The sequence below is a fragment of the Lepus europaeus genome, chromosome 2 (genome assembly GCF_033115175.1).
Source record: "Lepus europaeus isolate LE1 chromosome 2, mLepTim1.pri, whole genome shotgun sequence".
Classification (NCBI taxonomy): Eukaryota; Metazoa; Chordata; class Mammalia; order Lagomorpha; family Leporidae; genus Lepus; species Lepus europaeus.
The window spans coordinates 175,807,806-175,831,287 of NC_084828.1; the positions used below are offsets into that span (position 1 = coordinate 175,807,806).

At 47.2% G+C, this 23,482-nt stretch overlaps 1 protein-coding gene across 1 annotated transcript in view; it reads left to right on the top strand.

Annotated features, from left to right (window-relative positions):
• BFSP2 (beaded filament structural protein 2) overlaps positions 1 to 21,581 on the top strand; it is a 49,699-nt gene extending 28,118 nt beyond the window's left edge. Inside the window, exons 2-7 of the mRNA XM_062179830.1 lie at positions 88 to 170; positions 4,409 to 4,565; positions 5,452 to 5,613; positions 13,929 to 14,060; positions 19,847 to 20,067; positions 21,496 to 21,581. Of these exons, the coding sequence (XP_062035814.1) occupies positions 88 to 170; positions 4,409 to 4,565; positions 5,452 to 5,613; positions 13,929 to 14,060; positions 19,847 to 20,067; positions 21,496 to 21,499 (759 nt within the window). The 3' untranslated portion in view covers positions 21,500 to 21,581. The remainder of the gene's footprint in view (positions 1 to 87; positions 171 to 4,408; positions 4,566 to 5,451; positions 5,614 to 13,928; positions 14,061 to 19,846; positions 20,068 to 21,495) is intronic.
• Positions 21,582 to 23,482: the final 1,901 nt, after the last annotated feature.

Genomic DNA, 23,482 nt, shown 5'->3' on the forward strand with positions numbered 1-23,482 from the left:
AAGGTGCTTTGAGTTCCCCAGAGCCTCTGTGCCAACGCCAGCCCCGGTGGTGAGCGGCCTTGTGTCCTCTGCTGCCTGTCGTTCCAGGTGGGCGAGGCCGTCCTGGAGAACGCCCGGCTCATGCTGCAGACCGAGACCATCCAGGCTGGCGCCGATGACTTCAAAGAGAGGTAATGCTGGACAGCAGGAGACAGGCCCCCGTGCCTGGGTTCTGGGTAGCACACTGATGCTCGCCTGCGTCTGCCCCCTGCACCCCCAGTGTCGCGGGAGCCTGGGGCTTGATAACAGTGGCTCTGGGAGAGTCTAGAGCTGTCGCTCTCCAGCTCACACCCCTCTTGCAGACACTAACCAGGCCTGGGGCAAAGATTTCATCTGGTTTAGAGCAAAGGTTCCCAGCCTCTGGGGTATGCAACCACCGAATGGGCCTTCCAGAAAACAGGTGGCTATGGCCACCTTCAGTTTCTCATCCCAAAGGTCTGGAGGGTGCTCCCAATTTACATTCCTAACAGCCATGCCGATCCTGCTGGTCCACCATAGGACGCATTGGCAATCGCTGCTGTACAAAGATACTTCTCCACCCCGGCTGGGTGCTGAGAAAAGCCAGCAGGCTCACCCCACAGCCTCGCAGTCAGTCAGAGGAGGAGGGACCACACTTGAGGGGAACTGATTTTTCCTTTTTTTATTTGAAAGGCAGAGTTATGGAGAGAGGCTCAGGAAGAGGCAGAGGTGTGTGTGTGTGGGGGGGGCAGGGTGGGATGGGGAGAGAGAGGAAAAAAAGTTCTTCCTTTTGTTGGTGCATTCCAGGGCTGGGCCAGGGTAAAGCCACGAGCCAGGAGCTTCTTCCACATCACCCATGTGGGTACAGGAGTCCAAGTACTTGGGCCATCTTCCTCTGCTTTCCCAGGCACAGTAGCAGGGAGCTGGGTCAGAAGTGGAGCAGCTGGGACTTCAACTGGTGCTGATATGGGATGCCAGCACTGCAGGTGGCAGCTTAACCTGCTATGCCATGATGCTGGCCCTGGTTTTTTTTTTTTTTTTAAGAGTTTTTCATTTATTCATTTGTCAGAGTTATATATTGAGAGGGAGACAGATCTACTCACTGGTTTCCTGCCCAAATGGCCTCAACGGCCAGGAACTTCATCCTGGCCTCCCATGTGGGTGGCAGGGGCCCAAACCCTTGTGACATCTTCTGCTGCTTTTTCCAAGCCATTAGCAAGGAGCTGGATTGGAAGTGGAACAGCTGGGACATGAGCCAGTGCCCATAAGGGATACTGTCATTGTAGGTGGCAGCTTTACCTGCTACACCACAGCACTGCCCCCAGAGAGCCACTCATTTGTCTAAGAGTATTTCCTACATGTGTGTGTGTGTGCGTGCTGCCCAAGTGGTATAAGGATAAGCATTTTATTTTTAAGTGACATTTATTTTTATCCTTACATTCTATTTGTGACCCACAAGGCTGCTTTTCCACTGTAGTAATACTATTTTATAGTAGCAATTTAAAGTTTGATACAAAGAGCTGTTATATTTTAATATTTACATTTAAAGTAGATCCATTTCTAGAAAAACATGAATAGTGATGACAGAGATATGCATCTAGGGCCGAGTTGTAAAGATGAGTGGCATTTGGGAAACTCTGTCCTGATGGAAAAGTAAGACAAGGGTGGATGAGCACAGTGACTCTGAGGGGAAGGATATCCTGGGTACTGGGCACGTGGTTGAGGGATGGGATTGCTACTCCTGAACTGGCAAAGACAAAAGAGGAAAGGCATGTGGCTGGGAGTCTCAGGGGAAGATCATGATCCCGTTTCCATTCTTATCCCTGACGATAAACCCAAGAGATTCAGTTTTTCCTTCTGTTCCGTGGATCTCCATTGATGGCCACCCTGGAGTCAAGGAGACTTTCCCCCAGCTGGGAGCTAGCCCAGCCCTGGGCAAGATCATGGATGCACCCAGAGGCACAGCCCTCATGCTGGCCACTGGAAGCCTTTGTGTGATGAAAGATAGATGCCTGCAGATCCGGGACCATTCACACTGAGTTTAAGGTAGAATTTGACCAAGTCTGAAATTAAGGTAGAACCTGACTGAGTTCCATTCACCCATTTATTCATTTATGCACACATCATCCATTCAACAGAGTAGAATGCAACTCCCTTAAAGCAGGTGCTTGATCTCGTGGTCCCCATTAAAATACCAGCACCGGTAACAGTGCCAAGCCCAGGATACACGCTCTGCAGATATTTGTTAAATGAGTGAATAAATAAACTCAACAAAGCAAGGACCTTACCAGGTGTTGGGAACAAAGTGACTTGGTTGTGATTCCAGACCTCACAGAGCTCAGTGTAGTGGGAAAGTCAGAGGCACCACCAGACAACGGGATTAGAATGGCCATGCCATCGCTGTGATGAGCACATGTTGGGACATTCTACCTGGACAAGGACAGGTGACAAAAGAGGTGATGGCCAACGTGGGTCCTAAAGCCCATGTTGGAGCTGCCCAGGCAAATGAAGGAGGTGCGACCGAGGGGCAGGAGGGTATGGGAAGGCATATCACATGAGTGGATTGCCAGGCGCTGTCACAGCCAGGGCATACAGAGAGAGCAAAGGGGAGACAACCAATGAGGCTTGAAAACCATAGAGAGGCCCTGCCCTTCGAGGCCTTGGCAGCCACACCCAGGAGCTTGGGAAGGACCCGAGAGCAGGGCAGACCACAGCAGGGGTTTGCGCACTGCTCCCGGGACTGGTGTTGGCCTGAAAGGCGGCTTTCATCGGTGCAGAGGAGAGGCAGAGCGGAGGAGCGCAGGCACTGGCTGAGGAAGGCCGGGTGTGTGCTGGGGAGCAGCGCAGGGAAAGTGAGGCGAGGTTGGGTTACTGAGGAGCTGGAGGGCCACACTCAAGGCTTCTGAGCGGAAGAGTGACAGTGTGGAGAAGGATGGTCACTCGTGGGCAGGACTGCAGGTCTGAGAACACAACCAGGATGGCGCTATAGTCGGGGCACAAGGTGATTCGGGCTGACTTGACTTACCAAAGATCAGCAGGATTTAACAGTTACCTACATGTGCAACCTGGAATGAGAAGGCAAAGAAAGATCAGGCTTTGGACCTGGCTTATTGAAAAGACTTGTCATTGTGTTTACTAGAAAGGGAAATTGGGGAGGGAAAGCTGGGTTAAAACCCAGGGGTAGATAATGAGTCTGGCTTTGAGCGAGCTGGACTGAGCTGCTGATGGAGCAACCATACAGCAATTGTGGGATGGCGTTGAAGAAGCTGGGCCAGAGTGACGTGCAAGTCAGGATAAGACAGTTGTGAGTGTTACAGACCCAGAGGTCTTGGCTGAAGACTTCAAAACATGGAGGGGAAGGGAAGGAGGACAGCAAGCTTGAGAACAGCCATGGAGTCTCTCAGAATATTTCAGACCCTTACAGGATTCGCCACAATCAGTCTGGAGGGGACTCAAGAGCTCCCATAATGTGGGGTGATGCGGGGGGAGGGAGGGTATCCTGGAAGGGGCAGGCTCCCTGGAGGGGTGAACAAAACAGAACTCCAGAGGCACATGGGGCACTCTTCCAGCTAGGGTCAGTGGAGACCCAGCCCACTGACTGGGGGCTGAAGGGATGGGACTAGTTCCCTAAAGGATGAAGTGTTCACATAATCTCCATGAAGAACGCATTTGGGTAGAAAGTCTCATGCTACATCCTTACAAACCAGAGATTTTGAAAAGCAGGATTGAGATGGCTCCGAGAAGACAACCTTAGACATGTGTGGGGTGTGTGTGCATGTGGTATATCCACACATGCTTGCATAATTTGTAAAGCTTAAAGAGTCCAGACATTGCATTAAATTCTGGTTTCCTATTTCTCTGGAGAGAACTGGCACCCTGCTGCAGCCCCTTCCCACAGGCAGTCACGGGGCAGAGCTGGGCAGTAGGCCCCCTTTAGGTGAAACATGAACTCTCCCATGTGCTTGAGTCGCACCTCACCTGGGGCCCAGACCTCACCCAGGTCCCTCTTCTGCACGCTCCACTGGGCCCGTGACAGCCTTTGGCGCTGCAGCCACTGTCCTGAAGCTTCACATTAGAATAGGACACATCCCTCAGGAGAGGTTGCCCAGCCTGATACTCAGTAGGCGTCTAGAGAGTCTGCAGGTGGGAAGTCAACTGGGGACAGCCATGAACAGATCTGGATCTCCTCACGGCACAGAACCCCATGAGGCTGGCTTGTGGGAAGCTGGGTGTATTGCTTTTATTTTAGTAAGTCAGCAAGTACCAGTTGCACTGAGGGTACTCTCAGAGCTATTGGAACAGTGATTTTTCATTCATTGTGTAATTATCACATCATTGGCTTGTTGGTAGCATTTATAATCTCATTTTTTTGGGCTACCCAGCTGTGCTGATTAAGTTATTATATTGGCAGATATGAAAATGAGCAGCCGTTTCGCAAGGCAGCAGAAGAGGAAATTAACTCTCTCTATAAAGTCATTGATGAAGCTAATTCGACTAAAGTGGATCTAGAGAATCAAATTGAGAGTCTGAAAGAAGAACTTGGCTTTCTGTCCAGGAACTATGAAGAGGTAGGTGGGCAGGGCTTGATGCGTTCGCCAAGAGGCTCAGAGGCCCTCACCTGTCCGGCTGTGGTTCCATACTCAAGGGATGGGAACTCCTCTGTGCCTCTCTACTTTGGTTGCCCAAAGCTTCAGGGCAAATGCTTTCGAACCCTTGTGGTGGGTCAGTGGCCCCGGCAGCCTGAAACACACAGCTTCAGGGACCGGGCTGGTACTTAGATGGAGGTGGGGACAACAGGATCAAGCACAGGTGAGTGATGGAAATCTGTGTTGACTCCCCCTCCTCACAGATCCTTCCTTCAGCACCGTGTAGGACAAGCACCCTAACTGACAGCAGATGGCAGCTGTAGTTCACACACACTCCTTACTGAGGTTAGGAGAGGGCTTTGTGCCTGAAGGGAACTCCAGCAACTACGTGATCGAGTTCTTTGCAGGCTGACTTGTCAGCTGCTCCCAGTGGGAGAGTTGAAACCTGCTTTAACAAGGCTCACTTTGGGAAGTGACAACCGTGTGCAGCCTGAAGCTAATCAGAAACCATAAACTCACTGCCTCTGTCCCCTGCTCAGTAGTAAGCCTCTAATGACTCCCAGATTATCCTTAAACCTCTTTCAGCTTAGTCTGACTTTATGCTTACTTCATTTTTACTCATATTGGTTTTGCTTGGCGTCTGGGTCTGTGAAGACCAACCTAAGAAGTGCATCCTTGGAAAAGGACAGTATGTTGCCTATCTGGAATGAGAACCAGAGACCTGGCCAGTCTCGGTGAAGCCCCCCTGTCTGGCACAAGCAGCAAGAGAAGCCAAAGTATGACCCGCAGAGGCGGGGCTCTGCTGGTAGAACTTTGTGTCCCTTCTTTCTCCTCTGGAATTCACCGGGGTGTGTGTCGTCATTTTCAGGACGTGAAGGTGCTGTACACACAGTTGGCCGGGTCTGAGCTTGAGCAGATCGATGCTCCTATTGGTCCTGGCCTGGACGGCATCCTGGAGGCCATCAGAACTCAGTGGGAGAGAGACGTCGAAAAGAACCGGGTGGAGGCAGGAGCCTTGCTCCAAGCTAAGGTGAGACCGGACCAGCACCCTGCACTATGCCCTGTGCAGAAGGAGGCCAAGCAGAGATGAAAAAGGAAACATGCAGCAGAATAAACACAACTGCTTAGAAACAAGTTCAGTCTCACTAGACACAGAAGCAGTGCAAATTAGAACAGGAGCATGTGGTTTACCTCTCTAAAAGCAGACAGCGTTTAAAATGATGAGATCGATATCCTGTCCTGGGGAGTCTGTGCGGGTGCAGGTCCTCTACTGCTGTACGGGAAACACACGCTCCTGCCCTGCACTGCTCTGGGCATATGTGGGACACAGTGCCCCTCCAGGACCGCTGAGTAGTCTGGACATTATCCTAAACAAGCAATTGGAAATACAAGTAGTTTATGTCCACATCTACTCACTGAGGCCTTAGAAGAGGGGAAAAGTTGGGAGCAAAGCCTTCCAAGTGTTCGATGATAGGGGAGGAAGACTGAGCCATCCGCCTAACCCTACAATGTGCAGTGAAATGTCAGGTGCTTGTCAGAAATGACACATTGAGAATGACAAGAGAAAATGCTCAGCTGGAGAGGTAAAATGAAGGAAAAGAGTACAGAATTGGATATCCCAGGGTGGATAAGCCTTTTCTGTCATGGACCATATAATAAAACTTTAGATTGTGTGGGCCGGGCACCCTCTGTAGGCAGCTGTCGCCTTCTGCCACTACATTGTGAGAGCACTGGCAGACAACAGTCGTGAATGAGCGTGCCCGTGTTCTGTTTTAGAGCCTGCAGGTGGCTAGTGCCGTGGCTCAATAGGCTAATCCTCCGCCTGCGGCGCTGGCACACCGGGTTCTAGTCCCGGTCAGGGCGCCAGATCCTGTCCTGGTTGCCCCTCTTCCAGGCCAGCTCTCTGCTGTGGCCAGGGAGTGCAGTGGAGGATGGCCCAAGTGCTTGGGCCCTGCACCCCATGGGAGACCAGGAGAAGCACCTGGCTCCTGGCTTCGGATCAGCGCGGTACACTGGCCACAGAGGCCATTGGAGGGTGAACCAACAGCAAAGGAAGACCTTTCTTTCTGTCTCTTTCACTGTTCACTCTGCCTGTCAAAAAACAACAACAACAACAAAAACAAATAAAGTAGAGCCTGCAGGCTGCAGTTTGCCAACCCCTGGTATAAGCAGCAAGGTGTAGCATTCAAACAAAGAAACTAGGCATCCAAAGTGAGAAAGCAGAAACTGACATGTTCATGGTGCTAGAAGTGGTTCTGCTTGACATCCTCTTTCTCTGGTTCTTGGGTGCATCTCGAGTTTTTATTAGGGAGTGTGGATTCTGTGCATGGCAAAAAGCAATGTTCATTAAACTTCGTAAGTACTAAAGGAATTAGCCAGGAAATGGAAGGCATTTCATTTCTCCATTCCATTCCTCCGTCTCCCGTCTATCCGTGACTTTAGAATTACAAGGCAGAGAATGGAAAGTGAAGAGGAAGGAACATATGCAGCTGTGGGGAAAACAAAGCAGATATTGGAGAAGAGGTGTGGGGGGAACTTCCTGTGAACTCTTGGCTGACATCCAGGGGTTCTCAATCCTGGCGACACAGCACAACCTTCAGAAAGCACTTTCAAAAATGCCTGCTCCAGGCTGCATCCCAGTCTACTTAAGTCAGAAGGAGGGAAGGGGGCTTTGGAGTGTTTTTGTTTTTGTTTTGACAGGCAGAGTGGACAGAGAGAGAGACAGAGAGAAAGGTCTTCCTTTTGCCGTTGGTTCACCCTCCAATGGCCTCTGCGACCAGCGCACCACGCTGATCCGAAGCTAGGAGCCAGGTGCTTATCCTGGTCTCCCATGCAGGTGCAGGGCCCAAGCACTTGGGCCATCCTCCACTGCACTCCCGGGCCATAGCAGAGAGCTGGACTGGAAGAGGGGCAACCGGGACAGGATCTGGTGCCCCGACCGGGACTAGAACCCGGGGTGCTGGCGCCGCAGGCGGAGGATTGGCCGCGGCGCTGGCCAACTTTGGAGTTTTTAAAAAGCTCTCTGGATAATTCTAACAGGCAGGTAGAGAGTCGTGACGGTACAGATCCTGGTTATTATTATTTACCCCTTACCCCTTTGAGAATCAGCCGATAACTAGTTGGCATGACTAGTTTACATCTTAGTTTAGGGTTCCCCAGAAGCAGATCCTGAGACAGACACCGGAGTGGAGGTGGTTTGTTTGGAAGCTGGAGGGTAGTGAGGAGGGCAACGAAATCCAGTGCAGGAGAAGCAGAGAGGGGGAGCCAACAGCGTGCATCATGGCGCTGCTGCCGTGGCAGACTGAGGATGACCCAGGTGAATTCTAGAAAGAGGCACAGGATGCAGGAGAGGGAGAGGCAGGTCTGGGGCGTTCATCCCCTCTCCCTCAGCCACTGTTTTCTGCTGGCAAAGTGACTTTCAAGGGCTCCTGAGGAAGCTTGCAGGCAAAGAGGCAGTGGGAGCCTGGGGAGTAGAATGTGTGCAGCCCGAGGGGTACAGGCAGAGGCCATCAACATCCGCCACAACTTACCTGCCCGTCTCTTACTGTTTCACAATCACTAAACGCTGTGAAGAGATCTGGCCAGGGTAAGGGCAGGAACCGCATTTCCTGAAGCCTTGATGTTCTTGGATGTCAGGAACCCTAGGGGTCCAGTTTTTGCAGCTTCTGAAGTCACGTGGTTTGGTGACTGGAGGATCACGACCAGGGCATTTCTGGGGTCTCACTGGGACTGGCTTCTCCTGGTCGATTTCTTGTGGTTACCAGGCCCAGGGCAGCCTCAGTAATCTCAGACAGCTTGCCTGGTTTATGTGCATAACTCCAGACCTCCTGGTTATATGTGTAGTTGGAAAAAAGTATCTTTTCTTCCTAGATTCTCACAGACTTTATAGGCCTGTCAAAGGGCAAAATTACAATTTCATTTAGCCATATTAATTGGCTTTATTTTTGACTCTAGAATTGGGTAATACTTCAGTCCATAAAATACAGTAAGTTTTCCAATGAGCAGGAGAGACTGGTTTACACAGAGAAAAGGGTTGAAGGGAGCAGAAATGAAATTAAAAATTGAATTGATCCTTTCAAAGTTACTCTCCTTGGGGACAGGGAGACAGAACAATAGACAGCCAGCTGCTTGGCTAACCTTAGGTTCCTCCAGGTAACCTGTTGGTGTAAGGATTCGGGCAGAAGGAGCTTCACTATCGGGTGATTGAAACGGACTTGTTTGGGAAAGTTGGCTGCTACCTGTCTGATGTGGATTTCTTGGAAGGTCTGATCCACAGCTTAGTCTCAGTTCAATGACCTGGAATTCTAGCATGCATGCCTCTATTTTGGTCTCTACCCCATCTGTTGGTACAAAATAATGTCCTCTTGTAATTTTTTTTTATTTAATTTTTTTTTGACAGGCAGAGTGGACAGTAGAGAGAGACAGAGAGAAAGGTCTTCCTTTTTGCCGTTGGTTCACCCTCCAATGGCCGCCGCGGTAGGCGTACCGCGGCCAGCGCACCGCGCTGTTCCGATGGCAGGAGCCAGGTGCTTCTCCTGGTCTCCCATGGGGTGCAGGGCCCAAGCACTTGGGCCATCCTCCACTGCACTCCCTGGCCACAGCAGAGTCCTCTTGTAATTTTTAATTGGCACAACGGATACGTGAGTCTTTTCACACCAAGCAGATTTCCAGACACCATCTGAACGTTCTGTGGTTCAAATCATCACTTCTCGGCCTTTTGGCTAAGATCAGGTAATAGTATAGTTCTAATCAGGTTTGGCACAGTCTACCTGGAGTTATTTTCAGGTCCTTCAGGGTGAGAGCTCTGTCCCACAGGCTGCTCCACTCCAGTTGTCAGTTGGGAGCCTGGCTCTACTGTTCTGAGCAACTGGAGTTTCCCACGACCCCCTCCTTAGATAAGCTAACTTTCTCACATGGGTCACAGAACTCAGAGAACAGTTTACTCATTTTCACTGGTTTGTTATAAAGGACACAAATCAAGAAATGACATAGAAGAGGTGCATGGGGCAAGTGCATGGGAAGGGGTGTGGCACTCCCATGCCCTTACTATGAGCCCCATCCTTCCAGAACCTCTCTCATTCACCTGCCTCGAAACTTGACAAACCCATCCTTTTGGAGTTTTATGGAGGCTTCTTTACCTAAGCAGAATTGATGCAATCATGGGATGTTGGTGATCAAGTCCCTGTCCCTTCCCCAAGTATGGAGGAGGGGCTGGAAGTTTCAACCTTCTCATCAGGGATCAGTTCCCCTGGCAGCAAGCACCTCATCCTTTGGAGTGAACAGAAGTCATGTCATTAGCATAATGTCGAGTGAGGTTGAGATGGGATTGTTAGACTTCCTACTCTGGAACAATCTTAGGAGCTGAGGCTGGTCGGGGGACCAATGTGTGAGCTCTTGTCACTTAGGAAATTACAAGGGCTCTAGGAGCTCTGCTGGGCTACAAGGCACAAAGACCTAATAAATATACCTTATTATACATCAATATCTTTTACCACAATAGTGCACCATGGAAACTTTCCCCATAGGCTTTAAAAAGGCCACCGGCGCTGGCGCCATGACTCACTTGGTTAATCCTCAGTCTGCAGCGCCAGCATCCCATTTGGGTGCCAGTTCTAGTCCCGGTTGCTTCTCTTCCAGCCCAGCTCTCTGCTGTGGCCCGGGAGTGCAGTGGAGGATGGCCCAAGTGCTTGGGCCCTGCACCCCATGGGAGACCAGGAAGAGGCACCTGGCTCCTGGCTTCGGATTGGCACAGCGCCGGCCGTAGTGGCCATTTGGGGAGTGAATCAGCGGAAGGAAGACCTTTCTCTCTGTCTCTCATTGTCTACAACTCTACTGTCAAATAAATTAAATTTTAAAAGGCCACCATTAGAAATCAGTGTAGGGTCAGCTCTGATTCACCTGTTTCCTAGGACTCATCTTTCCATTCTGTAGAGACATAAACAAGAGAATCCTGCACACAAGCCTGCTTTGTTCTGACCTCAGCCACATTAAAATATCTCAGAACCCTTCTCTAAAACTTCTGTGGAGCTGTGGGCTCACTGAAATCACCCTGTCATTGTTAGGATACCTAAACTTCAGGAATAGAGTGGATAACTTTTTTTTTTTTTTTTTTTGACAGGCAGAGTGGACAGTGAGAGAGAGAGACAGAGAGAAAGGTCTTTCTTTGCCGTTGGTTCACCCTCCAATGGGCGCCACAGCCGGCGCGCTGTGGCCAGTGCACGGCGCTGATCCGAAGGCAGGAGCCAGGTGCTTCTCCTGGTCTCCCATGGGGTGCAGGGTCCAAGCACTTGGGCCATCCTCCACTGCACTTCCTGGCCACAGCAGAGAGCTGGCCTGGAAGAGGGGCAACCGGGACGGAATCCGGCCCCCCGACCGGGACTAGAACCCAGTATGCTGGGGCCACAAGGTAGAGGATTACCATATTGAGCCGCAGCGCCGGCCGGGAAACATTTTAATCCCAATGGTTTTCCTTTAGGAATTTTGGAGCCCCTCAGTCTGCAGGGTGGCCCCTTTCTCAGGAGATCACGCTATATAAGCAAAAGGCAGGAACACTTGATTCTCGCGTGGGCAGACACCATTCGTGCAAGGTGACAATGCTGGGCCTTTGCCACCCTTTCTGCTTGTTCAGTTCTCATGAAAGCCTCCAAAGCAGAAGCTGTTTTTATTCCCATTTTGCAGATGTAGTTACTGCCCCTGAAGAAAGGAGGAGGGAGGGAAGGGGGCATGGCAGAGCCTCTTTTGCTGCTTTTTCCACCAGGGTGTGTTTAGTTGTGGCTAACAGAGACAGTTTGTCCATGAAGCCACTCGCTGCTTGTTTCCACTGGTAGCTTTGGTAGTGCCTGGGAATCGGTCCAAAGAGAGCAGCTTCAATGGCCACGCAGTTCTTGTGTAAACTCAAGGAGAAACTCTGAATCCTTTCAGTTATCTGATATCTATGGCAAGTGATATTGTTTTATCTGTTTCTGCAGAATTTAGAGCTCTGCTTCCATGGACCAGGCACCTGGGAGCGGAAATAGATACCCTCAGATCCTCCACATCAGAACCTGCATTTCATAGGATTGCTAGATTATGTGGGTGCATGCTAAAGTTAAAATTTATTTATTTTCATTTTACTTGAAGGCAGAGAGAAATCTTCCTCTGCTTCTTCTTTCCCAAATGGCCACAACAGCCAGGGCTGGACTTGATGGAGACCAGGAGCCCTGAGTTTCATCTGGGGCTCTCATGTGGGTGGCAGGGGCCTAAGTATTTGAGCCATCACCTGCTGCCTCCCAGTGTGTGCATAAGCGGGAAGCTGGAACTTGAGCCAGGTGCTCTGATACAGGCTGTGGGCATCCCAAGAGGTGGCTTCACTGATGTGTCCTGTGCCTGTCCCCCATACTTCCCTTTTTAAAATTTTTTTTTTAAATTTTATTTATTTATTTTATGTGAGAGGTAGAGTTACAGACAGAGGGAGGGAGAGACACATAGAGAGAGGTCTTCCATCCTCTGGTTTACTCCCTGATGGCTGCAATGCCTGGAGCTGTGCTGATCCAAAGCCAGGAGCCTCCTCCAGGTCTCCCACGTTTGGGGCATCTTCTTCTGCTTTCCCAGGCCATAGCAGAGAGCTGGATCAGAAGAGGAGCAGCCAGGACTTGAACCAGTGCCCATATGGGATTCTGGTGCCACAGGCAGAGACTTAGCCCACTACACCACAGCTCCAGCCCCACTTTCCTTTATCAATGTACTTAATTGCAAAGAAAGAGTGAATTGATTTAAATAAAAGCTGTATGAAACAGTCACATAAAAAACATGCTAGTGTTCCAGGAATGCAGGGAAGCACTGCACAGAGCAGTTTGCTGGCTGGCAAGTACACTAAACAGAAGCCACTCACTGTGCTGAGAGAGGCACAGACCAGGTAGCGGCCTGTGATGATGGCCTTGGTCAGCAGCCTAGCCCCAGAAATGCCCACTGAGGCGGGAAGCCCAAATGCGGGTCTGGAGTCACCAGAGAACTATTAGTCCTTCCAAGAGCAGTGCCTGGTGACCTAATTAACTGCCCAAAGGCCCTGTCTCTTAAAGGGCCCCTACTTCTTGGAGTCACCATGCTGGGAGCCAAGCTTGTAACATGTGAAACTGTTAGAAACAGTGGTGTCACAAAACCAGGGCACAAGAAATGCTTGTTTACTCATTTCTGGTTGAACAAGAAGCCACTGACACCATTGATAAATGAGAATGATTCTGACATAAATTTTGGTTGATATTTTTGTTGACATCAATGAGTTCATTCATCAACGATATTCGTAGTTTCTTTGCTGAGTCCAATAAATAGTTTCAGATATTGGAAGAACACTTCCTTTGTATGTGTATGTGTGTGTACTATTTATGACATACTGCTACAGACATGACATAATTTTAATATACATAATTAACATTTTCTTCATCCTTAAGTCCAGGCAATAAACAAAACAACAAATCAATCCCTGATGTGTAATATTTTCCAATTTCGATGGTGTCCATGCCCTCACTATGACTGATTTCAACCCTATTAACTTGCTGTAAATGAATGTAGACCTGAGAACAGGTGCCTCTTAGCACACCATTATATGTCACATGGAAACCATAGATGGACATAACCTCGATGATACAGATTATTGTAAAGTAACTAATAAGTGATACCTTTTAAGTATTTATTATTATTTTAAAATACAGTTTATTTAAAATTAAAAAAAATGCTTATACTTGAAAATGATCAGAAACAAGTGGTGATGAACTTGGATAGCTGCTGTACCTTCTTGTATTTATTGCCAGAAAAAAGAACTGAAAGTAATCATAACCCAGAAAAATCCAGAAAACTGAACATCTCATCAGATGGAAACAGTTGCACCTTGGAAACTTCGTAGGCCATCTTTTATTTAATGTACAGAGAGTACAAAAGATTGCCCTCATGCTCATTACATTTCTATGCATATATGAAAAAGCACTTTAAAACCAAGAGAATATGTCAAGCCATTTATGTTTTAAATATGTTGTCATAAATATTTATTTATAAATATGGGAAGTATTTCAGGAAGGGGTATAGGAAACTGCAAACAGAACTGATAATTAGGATGCACTGAAAGAGGAATTATATTCCTCAGGAAATAAATTAGAACAAATATTCCTTAGGAGCTCTTTTGAATTTTATTCCACTTGAAGGTATTATGTGTTCAAAACAACTGAATTTCTATATGCATTTTTTGTGAGGAGCCTGTAGGAAAAAGGGGACTGTGGTCAGAGGCAGGCATCGGAGGATAGGAAGGCTGAGAAGGAAGATTAGGTTCAGAATTTTGACTCATCCCTGCTCATACTGAGACCTGATTCCCCACAGCAACAGGCTGAGGTGGCCTGCGTGGCCCCAACCCAGGAGGCGAAGCTGGCTGCTGCCCTCAGGGTGGAATTGCACAACACTTCGTGCCAAGTCCAGAGCCTCCAGGCTGAGACGGAATCCTTACGCGCCCTGGTGAGTGAACCAAGAAGAGCCATGGTGTTACTTGTGCTAATTTTAACTCTCAACTCTCAACTAGTCATTCAGGTCATAATTTGCAATGGATTAGCATCTCACAGAATAGGATTTTTTGCCCAGAAGGTTTTCTTACGCCATGGGCCATCAGATGCTTGATCACATCAAGTGTAGCAGATACTGGGTGCCTTTTACTACCGACACAGCCCTTACCAGGAAACTGCTGGGAATGGTGACCGTTAATGTCCAAAGCTATTGCCTTTCAGCCACCCCAGAGAATTACCCTCAGCTGAGCAGAAGGCTACTGGCCCAGGGGATTGGGGCTTTCCTCAAGCCCTTAGCCAAAGACTGACCAGCGGGGGTGTTTAAAGCACAGCTCTGTGGTATAACCCAAATTCCAGATCTCTCGTGGGATCAGGCTTTAGCTAGGCTGCCACTGAGCCCACAGGCTTGCGTAGTGCCTTCTGCCCTACACTGCTTTCCTCATCCCCCCTTCCCTGTCCCGAGAGCAATCCCTGAAGTGTTTAGAAGTTCCAGGCTCTGTGTCTCAGGCTCGGCTTCCAGAAAACCAAGCCTAGCAGGCAAGCCTCTTTCATTTTTAATTATATTAATTAAAGTAATTACAGTTTACCACCCCCCCCCCCCATCTCCAGGGGTCTAGCATTCTAATGAATTTAACCAACCATACATGGAAAATACTTGAGAAAAAATGCATCTGTATTGAATACATAAAACTTTTTACATTTTTTTCAGAATAGTTTTAAATTTATAAAACAAAAATTGTGAAGTAGTACAGAGTTGTATATTCCCCAAAACAGCATCCCCTATGATTAACATCTTAAATTACTGTAATATATTTGTCATGATCAATAAACCATACCTAGCTTGCCCTATTATTGACATTTCATATTAGTATATTTGTTTTAATTAGTGAAACACACCTAGCTTCCAGTTTTTTTTATTCAAACACACTTTATCCCTCCCACCACTCCCAGCCTCTTGCAATCAAACTTCTGGGCCTAGAATGTTTATTAGCTCCCACAAATGAAAGAGAACATGTGGCATTTGTCTTGCTGTGTCTAACTTATTTCACTTAATGTGATATTCTCTAATTTCATCCATGTTACTGCAAACAACAGGATTTCATTCTTTTTTATGGCCAAATATTAGCGCCATCATGGATATATTCCACATTTTCTTTATCCATTCAATTGACAATGGATACATTGGTTTATTCCGTATCTTGGTTATTGTGAACAGTGCTGCAGTAAACATAGTGGAGCAGGTATATCTTCGATACAATGTGCTTGTGTCTTTTGAATGCATATTCAGTGTGGGATTACTGAATCATGTGACAATTTTATTTCCAGATTTCAAAGAAATCTCCATAGTGGCTTTACTATTTTACATTCCCATCAACAGTGTGTAAGAGTTCCTCTTTCTCTACATCCTCACCAACATTTGTTACTTTGCGTATTTTTAATAATAGCCACACTTTTAAAAATTATTTAAGTTATACAAGTTTCATGTTTTTGATATGTACAGATTTAGGAACATAGTGATGCTTCCTAAGTATACCACCTTACCTTCCCTCCAGCCCATGCTCCAATCCTTCCTCCTTCCTCTCTTATTCCCACTCTTAATTTTCACAAAGATGAATTTTCAGTTTACTTTACACTTGTAAGGTTAACCCTACATTAAGTAAAGAGTTCAACAAATAGTGTGAAGAAACAATATACAGTTCCTCAACAGACGAGATAAGGGTGTAAACCGTCATCGCATCTCACAATGTCCATTTCATCCTAAACATTACACTGGAGAGACTCTATTAGTTATCCCAGAGCAGGGAAAACATATGATATCTGTCTTGTTTGGGACTGCATGGTGTAATTTAAATTTTTTTGAATTTGCTGAGACCTGCTTTATGGCCTAGCATATGGTCTATACTAGAGAAAGTTCCATGAGAAGAATGTGATCCTCAACTGTGGTGTGAAAAGTTGTGTACTTATCAGTTAGGTCCATTTGGTCCATAGTGTCCATTAGCTATGTTTGTTTGTTGATTTTCTGTCTAGTTGATCTGCCATTGATGAAAGTAGGGTATTGAAGTGCCCCATTACTGTTCTATTGGAGTCTATGTCTCCCTTTAGATTCATTAACATTTCTTTTTTTTCAAAGATTTATTTATTTATTTGAAAGAGTTACACAGAGAGAAGGAGAGGCAGAGAGAGTTGAGAGAGAGGTCTTCAATCTGCTGGTTCACTCCTCACCTGGTCACAATGGCCAGAGCTGCACTGATCCGAAGGTAGGAACCAGGAGCCAGGAGCTTCCTCCGGGTCTCCCAAGGGAGTGCAGGGGCCCAAGGACTGGGCCATCTTCCACTGCCTTCCCAGGCCATAGCAGAGAGCTGGATCAGAAGAGGAGCAGCCGGGACTAGAACCGGTGCCCATAAGGGATGCTGGCACTGCAGGAGGCGGCCTTACTCGCTATGCCACGGCACCAGCCCCACATTAACATTTCTTTTAAATAGCATGGCACCCTGACATTTTTCTATTAATATTTCTGTTGTTTACTTTGGATTTCCTTTGTACTTTTACTGGGATATTTTCTACCTTCAGATTCTTTCATAATGATGAGTGTCTTTCTGTGTTTCTGTGTACAGCACATCCTTAAGCATCTTTTGTAATGCTGCATGAGTGGTGACAAATTATTTCAATTTCTGTTTTTGGAAGGTCTTTATTTCCTCTTCATTCATAAATGAGAGCTTTGCAGGGTACACTATTCTGGGTTACAATTTTCTTTTTTCCTCTTAAGACTTCAACTATGTATTTCAATTCTCTCCTAGCCTCTAGGATTTCTGATGAGAAGTCAGCTGTGAGTCTAATTGGAAATCCTCTGAAAGTAATCTGGCTTTACATTTTAGAATCTTTTCTATTTTACTGTTGAGAGCTTGACTACAATGTGTCATTCTGAAGATCTTTTCTGGTCATGTCTATATGAAGTTCTATGCATCTCCTGTACTTGGACGTCCCTTCCTTTTTCCAAATTAGGGAAGTTTTCAGTAATTATTTCACTGAATAGGCTTTCTAATCCATTCTCTCTTTCCATACCTGCAGGAACTCCTAAAACCCATATGTTGGGTCATTTCATAGTATTCCATAAATCTCTAACACTGTTGTGAATTTTTCTAATTTTTTTTGGTCTGATTGAAAAATTTCCAAAGATTTCTTTTCTAGCTCAGATATTCATTCTTCTGCCTCACCAAGTCTGTTTTTAATAGTTTCCACTGTACTTTTTATTTGAGCTATTAAATTCTTCTTTTCTAATATTTTATTTTGATTTCTCTTTAAAATCTCAATTTCATGGGAAAAATTTTTATCCATGTCATGTATGGATTGCTTTAATTCATGGATTTGCTTCTGATGGCTTTTGAGTAATTCTGTGATTAATCTTCTGAATAAAGTTTCAGGTATTTCATCATCTCTCATCTACACATTCTAATACTGAAATGTTGTTGTATTCCCATGGGGAGGTCATATTGTCTTCCTTATTCTTGAGTTTCAGCATTTATTTTTAGGCACTCGAGGAGATACGTGTTGATTTTTTCCTCTGATGGCTTTTATCTATGAATTCTACCCATGTGGCTTAGTGGAATGCCTGTTCTTTCAGTGAGTACACAGAGGTGCATGTGCGATGTGGCCAAGGAGCTACGGTCAGTGCTCCAGGATGGGGAGAATATCCAGGGTGACATCCAAGTTGGGCATGGTAGACCTCTTGTTTACAGGAGTGGGGAATGGTCACCTCTGTTGGCATAACTGCACCCTTGCCTCCCCTCTTCCAAGGTGATCAATGCCTGTTGTTAGCCCTCAGTGGGTACAGCACTTATCTGTGTTTCCTCATGAACTGCACAGAGGATCTGAAGAAAGTGCTTTGGCCAGTATTGTGGCTCCCTACTCTTGCCCTGGGCTAGCCCCAACTGTTGTGAGCATTTTGGGGGAGTGAACAGCAGATGGGAGACCTCTCTGTCTGTCTCTCTGCCTCTGTCTCTGTTTTTCTTTCTCTCAATGTCACTCTATCTCTCAAATAAATGAAAAATTTTTAAATAAGATAATATGGTGACCAGATAGCAACCAGATTTAAGATCATGTCATGACTAAGAATCTCTCATTCAAGCGATGCTTATAAGTTCTGAAAAATCTGTCTTGGAGAGAAGGGTACAGAAGATTGTTTAATCAAGATTCGATTTAATCCAATTTAGAAGTATATTTATTTTTATCTTTTTATGTATTATATGTAAAAGAGTCAGATACTAAAGTATAGGTCCACCATAATTAAAATAATTTTCTATGGAGGTGCACACTATTTTCCAAAAAATGTTTACTAATCATCTGTACAGGTTTCAGATGAGACATATGGGAAAATGAGAACAAAGAGGGCTTCTAGAGCAATAGGGAGGCAGAAAGGGGAGGCACTAAGTGTAACCACAATACCTTTTCTGTCACCTGGAGATTTGGGGCGACTTAGCTATACCAGGTACCTACTTGTGCTGGGCCCTGTCCTGTGCACTGGGGTTGCAGAGACTCGGTTTCTGTCACGTGTCACCGTCCAGTAAAAGAGATACGCCCCTAAGCAAGCTTAGTCCACCACGGTCAGTTCAAGGCATGTGTTTGGGCTGTCCTGGAGACACAGAGGCCCCTAGCCATGTGGCGGTAGGGGCATGGAGGGTCAGGGAAGCCCTCCTGAACTTGGACTTGGGGATCAGCAGAATGAGGCAGATGAGGACGCTGGAAGGGATGGAGGAGGAGGTGCAGGTGCAGGAAAGAGCGTGACCCCAATAAATTCCAAGGCTAGGTAGGAACTGAACAGGTAGTGGCAGTCGTGTTTGCCATGGCAGGAGTTTGGGAAGCTATAGCTATCAATGGGGTTTAATCACAGGAGAGGTAAGTCGAATTTGGAGTTTCACTAATGCACAGTGGTTGATGTGTACAGGATGCAGGCGGAGAAGGAACTACAGGGAGATGAGCTAAGAGGCCAGTAACGTTTTTCCAAGTGAGAAGTGACAGTTGTCTGCTCCCGGGCCATGGTGCCGGAGAGGACAGGAGGGCCCTGGTGTGCAGACTTCTCGGGATATGCAGAGGCAGTGAAGACTCTGTCTGAAATGAAAGGAAGAAGCGAAGGGACCTCTCTTTCCCCAGTTTCCAGCTCTTGTGAATTCACGAATAGATGCTCAGAATGGGAGGGTGCCAACAAGATTTGAAGGAGGCCAGTGGCTCTGTTTTTGGATGCCTTGATTGAAGTCTGAACTATACTTCCAGCAAGCAGTGCAGCTATGGGCCCATAGCTGGGGGGAAGTGGTTTGTGCTGGAGTTGCCAATGCGAGTGTGGTGGAGACCAACAAAACAGACAGAATGCATGACTCAGAGAGGGACTAAGTTTGGGCTGGCAGGAACCCACAGTTGAAGGGGCAGCACAGGAAGAGGGAGTAGCAATGACTAAAACTACTACTAAACTCTAACCTACTACTAAAATCCTTAAGAAAAAACGCAGAGTTTGTAAGGCCAGACATTCGTTCTAAGGATAGCCTTGTGAGAAAATGCTGGAGGCGGCAGCATTGGCATAGAGGATGAACGGGGCTTCAACAGCGTGAGGAGTGGGGGTGGGGTGGTGGAGTTGGGGTGGAGAGTGGGGGTGGGGAAAGGACTTCAAGGGGTGGGGGAAGGAATGTCCAGAAGAGGGCAGCAGGACCCAGCCTTGGGCCTTCGGTTTGGACCAGGTTTGCTCTTTCGTAGAAACGGGGCCTGGAGAACACCCTGCACGACGCCAAGCACTGGCACGACATGGAGCTGCAGAACCTGGGCGCGGTGGTGGGCAGGCTGGAGGCCGAGCTGGGCGAGATCCGCGCCGAGGCCGAGCAGCAGCAGCGGGAGCGCGCGCAGCTGCTGGCGCTCAAGAGCCAGCTGCAGAAAGATGTGGCGTCCTACCACGCCCTGCTGGACAGGGAGGAGAGTGGGTGCGTGCGGTTCTCCTTTCATTGAAAAGAAGCGCGTGCTAGCGGGTTTAAAAATAATTTCCCCAGACACTATAGGAGAAATTAAGATAAGAAATCACCCTAAAGGCTCCCCCTCCACACATCCCCACAGACCAGCTGTGGCCTCCCAGGATTTTTCTAGTCACACACAGGTAATCATATATGTAAGTGTACATGTATGTATTGTGTTTATATTCATGTGCATACACACTTATATATGCCTAGGACATAGTTAGCAGCTGTGAGTAAGCCTGCGGATACATGCAGTAGAACTCAATGGGCAAGGCCATAACTCAGTGACCCCGAAAGTTCAATGTTGACTCTGAATGCCTGGGAGTTATTTAAAATGAAGATGGGGCTGACATGCTGATTTCTTTTGGACTGAGTAAACTTCCAGGAGTGGGATGGCTGGATTACATAGTAGGTCTGTATTAGGATTTCTGAGGTATCGCTATACTTTTTTTTTTTTTTTTACAGTGGCTGAACCAAATTATGTTCCCACCAATAGTGGATTAGGGTATCTTTCCCCCTACATTCTTGCCAGTATTTTTGTTTGTTGATTCCTGTGTGAGAATGAGTTGGAACCTCACTGTGGTTTTGATTTGCATTTCCCCAATGGCTAGTTATCCTGAGCATTTTTCAGGTTTCTGTTGGCCATTTGAATTTCTTATGGTGTCTATTTTATAGGAGATAGAATAGCAGGTGTAAGAGACAACTTGGAAATCATATAGTACAATCCCTCATGGGTCGGGAGCAATATAAAGGCCCAGCATGGAAACACATTTATCCATTATCACACAGGGAGGTGGAGGCAGAACTGGGACTGGAGCCCAGGTCTCTTGCTGTTCCTGAAAATGTCGTTTGTCTTTCTTCAGAAAGTGAGAGAGGCACATGGACGCTACCTCAGCTTTCCTCCTTTCAGAGGGAAACATGCAATGCAGCTTTTTTCCAATAGAGTTTTTAGCAAATTGGTTTCTGTTGATTATAAAAGCCAGTTGTTTCTAACAGGGAATGTTTCAAATGCATGTGAGCATCTGAATAAATACACATAGTCATTTTAAGCAAACACAGAGTGGTGAGTTAGGATGGATTTACGAGAATGTAAGTACTCTATTTTGTAAGTGCTTGAATTGTGTCAGCACAGTCCTAACTCTTTATCTTCATTCCTTCCCCAAACTCTGCCAGGGCTACATAATTATCCCTATTTTACTGACAGGAAGAAAAGCCCCAGAAAACTGGAATCATTTTCCCAAGGTCACACACTAAAAACCATCAAGCAGTAATTTAAAACCCCAAACTGTCATGTTCCAAAGGCCAGATCTTTCTCAGGGCACATCTATCTTTCCCATGAACTTGTTGTGTTTTCCTCATCCTTTTTTTTTTTTTTCTGACTTGTATGTGTTTTTGCAGTTAGTGGAGAAATGTCCTATTTCCATGAAGAAAACGCAACTTCCTTGCTGCCAGCGGCCAATGAAGTTGCTTGAGAAACTTCCTGCTGCACTTCAGTCCCTGATGGTTTCCCAGTTGACTCAACTTGAGCAGAAAGCTTCCTGGAAGTGGAGAGTGTCCTTTTTCTTCAATTTGAGTAGTCTGTAGCTCGAGCAACCTCCCTTGTACCTCTCCAAATAAATGCTTTGTGTGTGGCTTCCAGTCTGCCCACCTTACTTGATTTACTTTTGGTTGGGGATGGAAGTCACTTCTCCTGACTGGCCCTTGTTCATAGAGCCAATCTTGATGGCTTTGGAAGGGTCCTGGAGTGTGGCTCCACTTACCTTGCCATCCCATCCAAGGGTTGGCTGCTCTTGGATTGATTAATCAATCAAAGTGCCACTTAGACAAAATTGTGCTCATGGCAAGCAGGATTGCCACAGTGTGGGACAACAACAACGACACTCTTGCTCGACTGGGAAGTAGTATGGTGTCTTCTTGCATGTATCGTAATTACAGGCATCACCGAGTATCCAGGTATCTTTAATGTATTCTGCATGTATAGTTCTGTGCACACACGCATTCTGCTTGCTATTGGCAGAACACGTATACAATGTAAGCCTGTGGGGAGCTAATGATGTTGTGCTGGTCACCCCACTTCCAGTTCCAGAATTTTCTTCCAGTATCCTTTCTGAAGCCCTCTTAAGGGCCTAGGCCAGCCAAATATAGGTCATGCATCTATCACCACTCAGAAAAGATTCCCTTGCCTCTTGATTAGATTGAAGCTGTCACGGCTGGCGCCGTGGCTCACTAGGCTAATCCTCTGCCTGAGGCACCGGCACCCTGGGGTTCTAGTCCTGGTCAGGGTGCCGGATTCTGTCCCGGTTGCTCCTCTTCCAGTCCAGCTCTCTGCTGTGGCCCAGGAGGGCAGTGGAGGATGGCCCAAGTGCTTGGGCCCTGCACCTGCATGGGAGACCAGGAAGAAGCACCTGGCTCCTGGCTTCCGATCGGCACAGAGTGCCGGCCACAACGCGCCTGCCATAGCGGCCACTTGGTGGGGGGGGGGGTGGTGGTGGTGGTGAACCAACGGAAAAGGAAGACCTTTCTCTCTGTCTCTCTCTCTCTCACTGTCTAACTCTGCCTGTCAAAAAACCAAAACAAAACAAAAACCAAAAACCTGTCACTTGTGCCTTACCACAGGCCCTCAGTGCCTCTGAAACTGCAGAAACAATAAATCAAAACAGTCCACACTAATTTCTAATTCTTCCCTCAAGCTTCTGTCATTCTACCTGTTACACAGAGTTAGAGCAACACACCCAAGCTGCCCCTTGTCCTGTGAGATACTAATCCATTAGGGGCACGTTGGGAGACCATCCCACCTGAGGTTCCAAATAACCAAGGCCCGCACAAACAAAAGAAAACTCCTTTACCCCTAAGAGGCTTCACGGAAAAGTAATGCAAGAAATGGGATCTCCCAGTTGAAATTGCTCCAAATGATTTTCCTTTCTGCCTGCAGGATTGTAGGAATTTTATTAATAAGTCACATAGGTAGAGCACTTTTTATAGTTTGTCAGCCCCTTTATACAATTCAGTTTGTTTGAGGCCCAGAAAGAGGCAGGGTACCACCACCTACTACATTTCAGCAAAGCAACTGTCCCTGTAGCTGCACCCCATGGGCCTGCCTACAGCTGAACCGCCTGGGTACAAGGGCCCTGCCTGAAGATAAAGTACAGCTACGGTGCATGCTATGGTGCGTGCACTCCACACAGGTAAGTTTCTTTCTTGTTACTGTTACATGTTTTTCCCACAGCCAAAACCTGAATCCTGAATTCAAACACAGCTGGAGACTTGATCCCTAGAGGATCAGCCATCAAAGGGAGGGAGGTCTGTGTCTGCATGGCCATGCGTTTCCCAGGGTCTGGAAGCCATGTCAGCGTTGGGGAGGAGTGGAGTCTCCAGCACGCAGCAC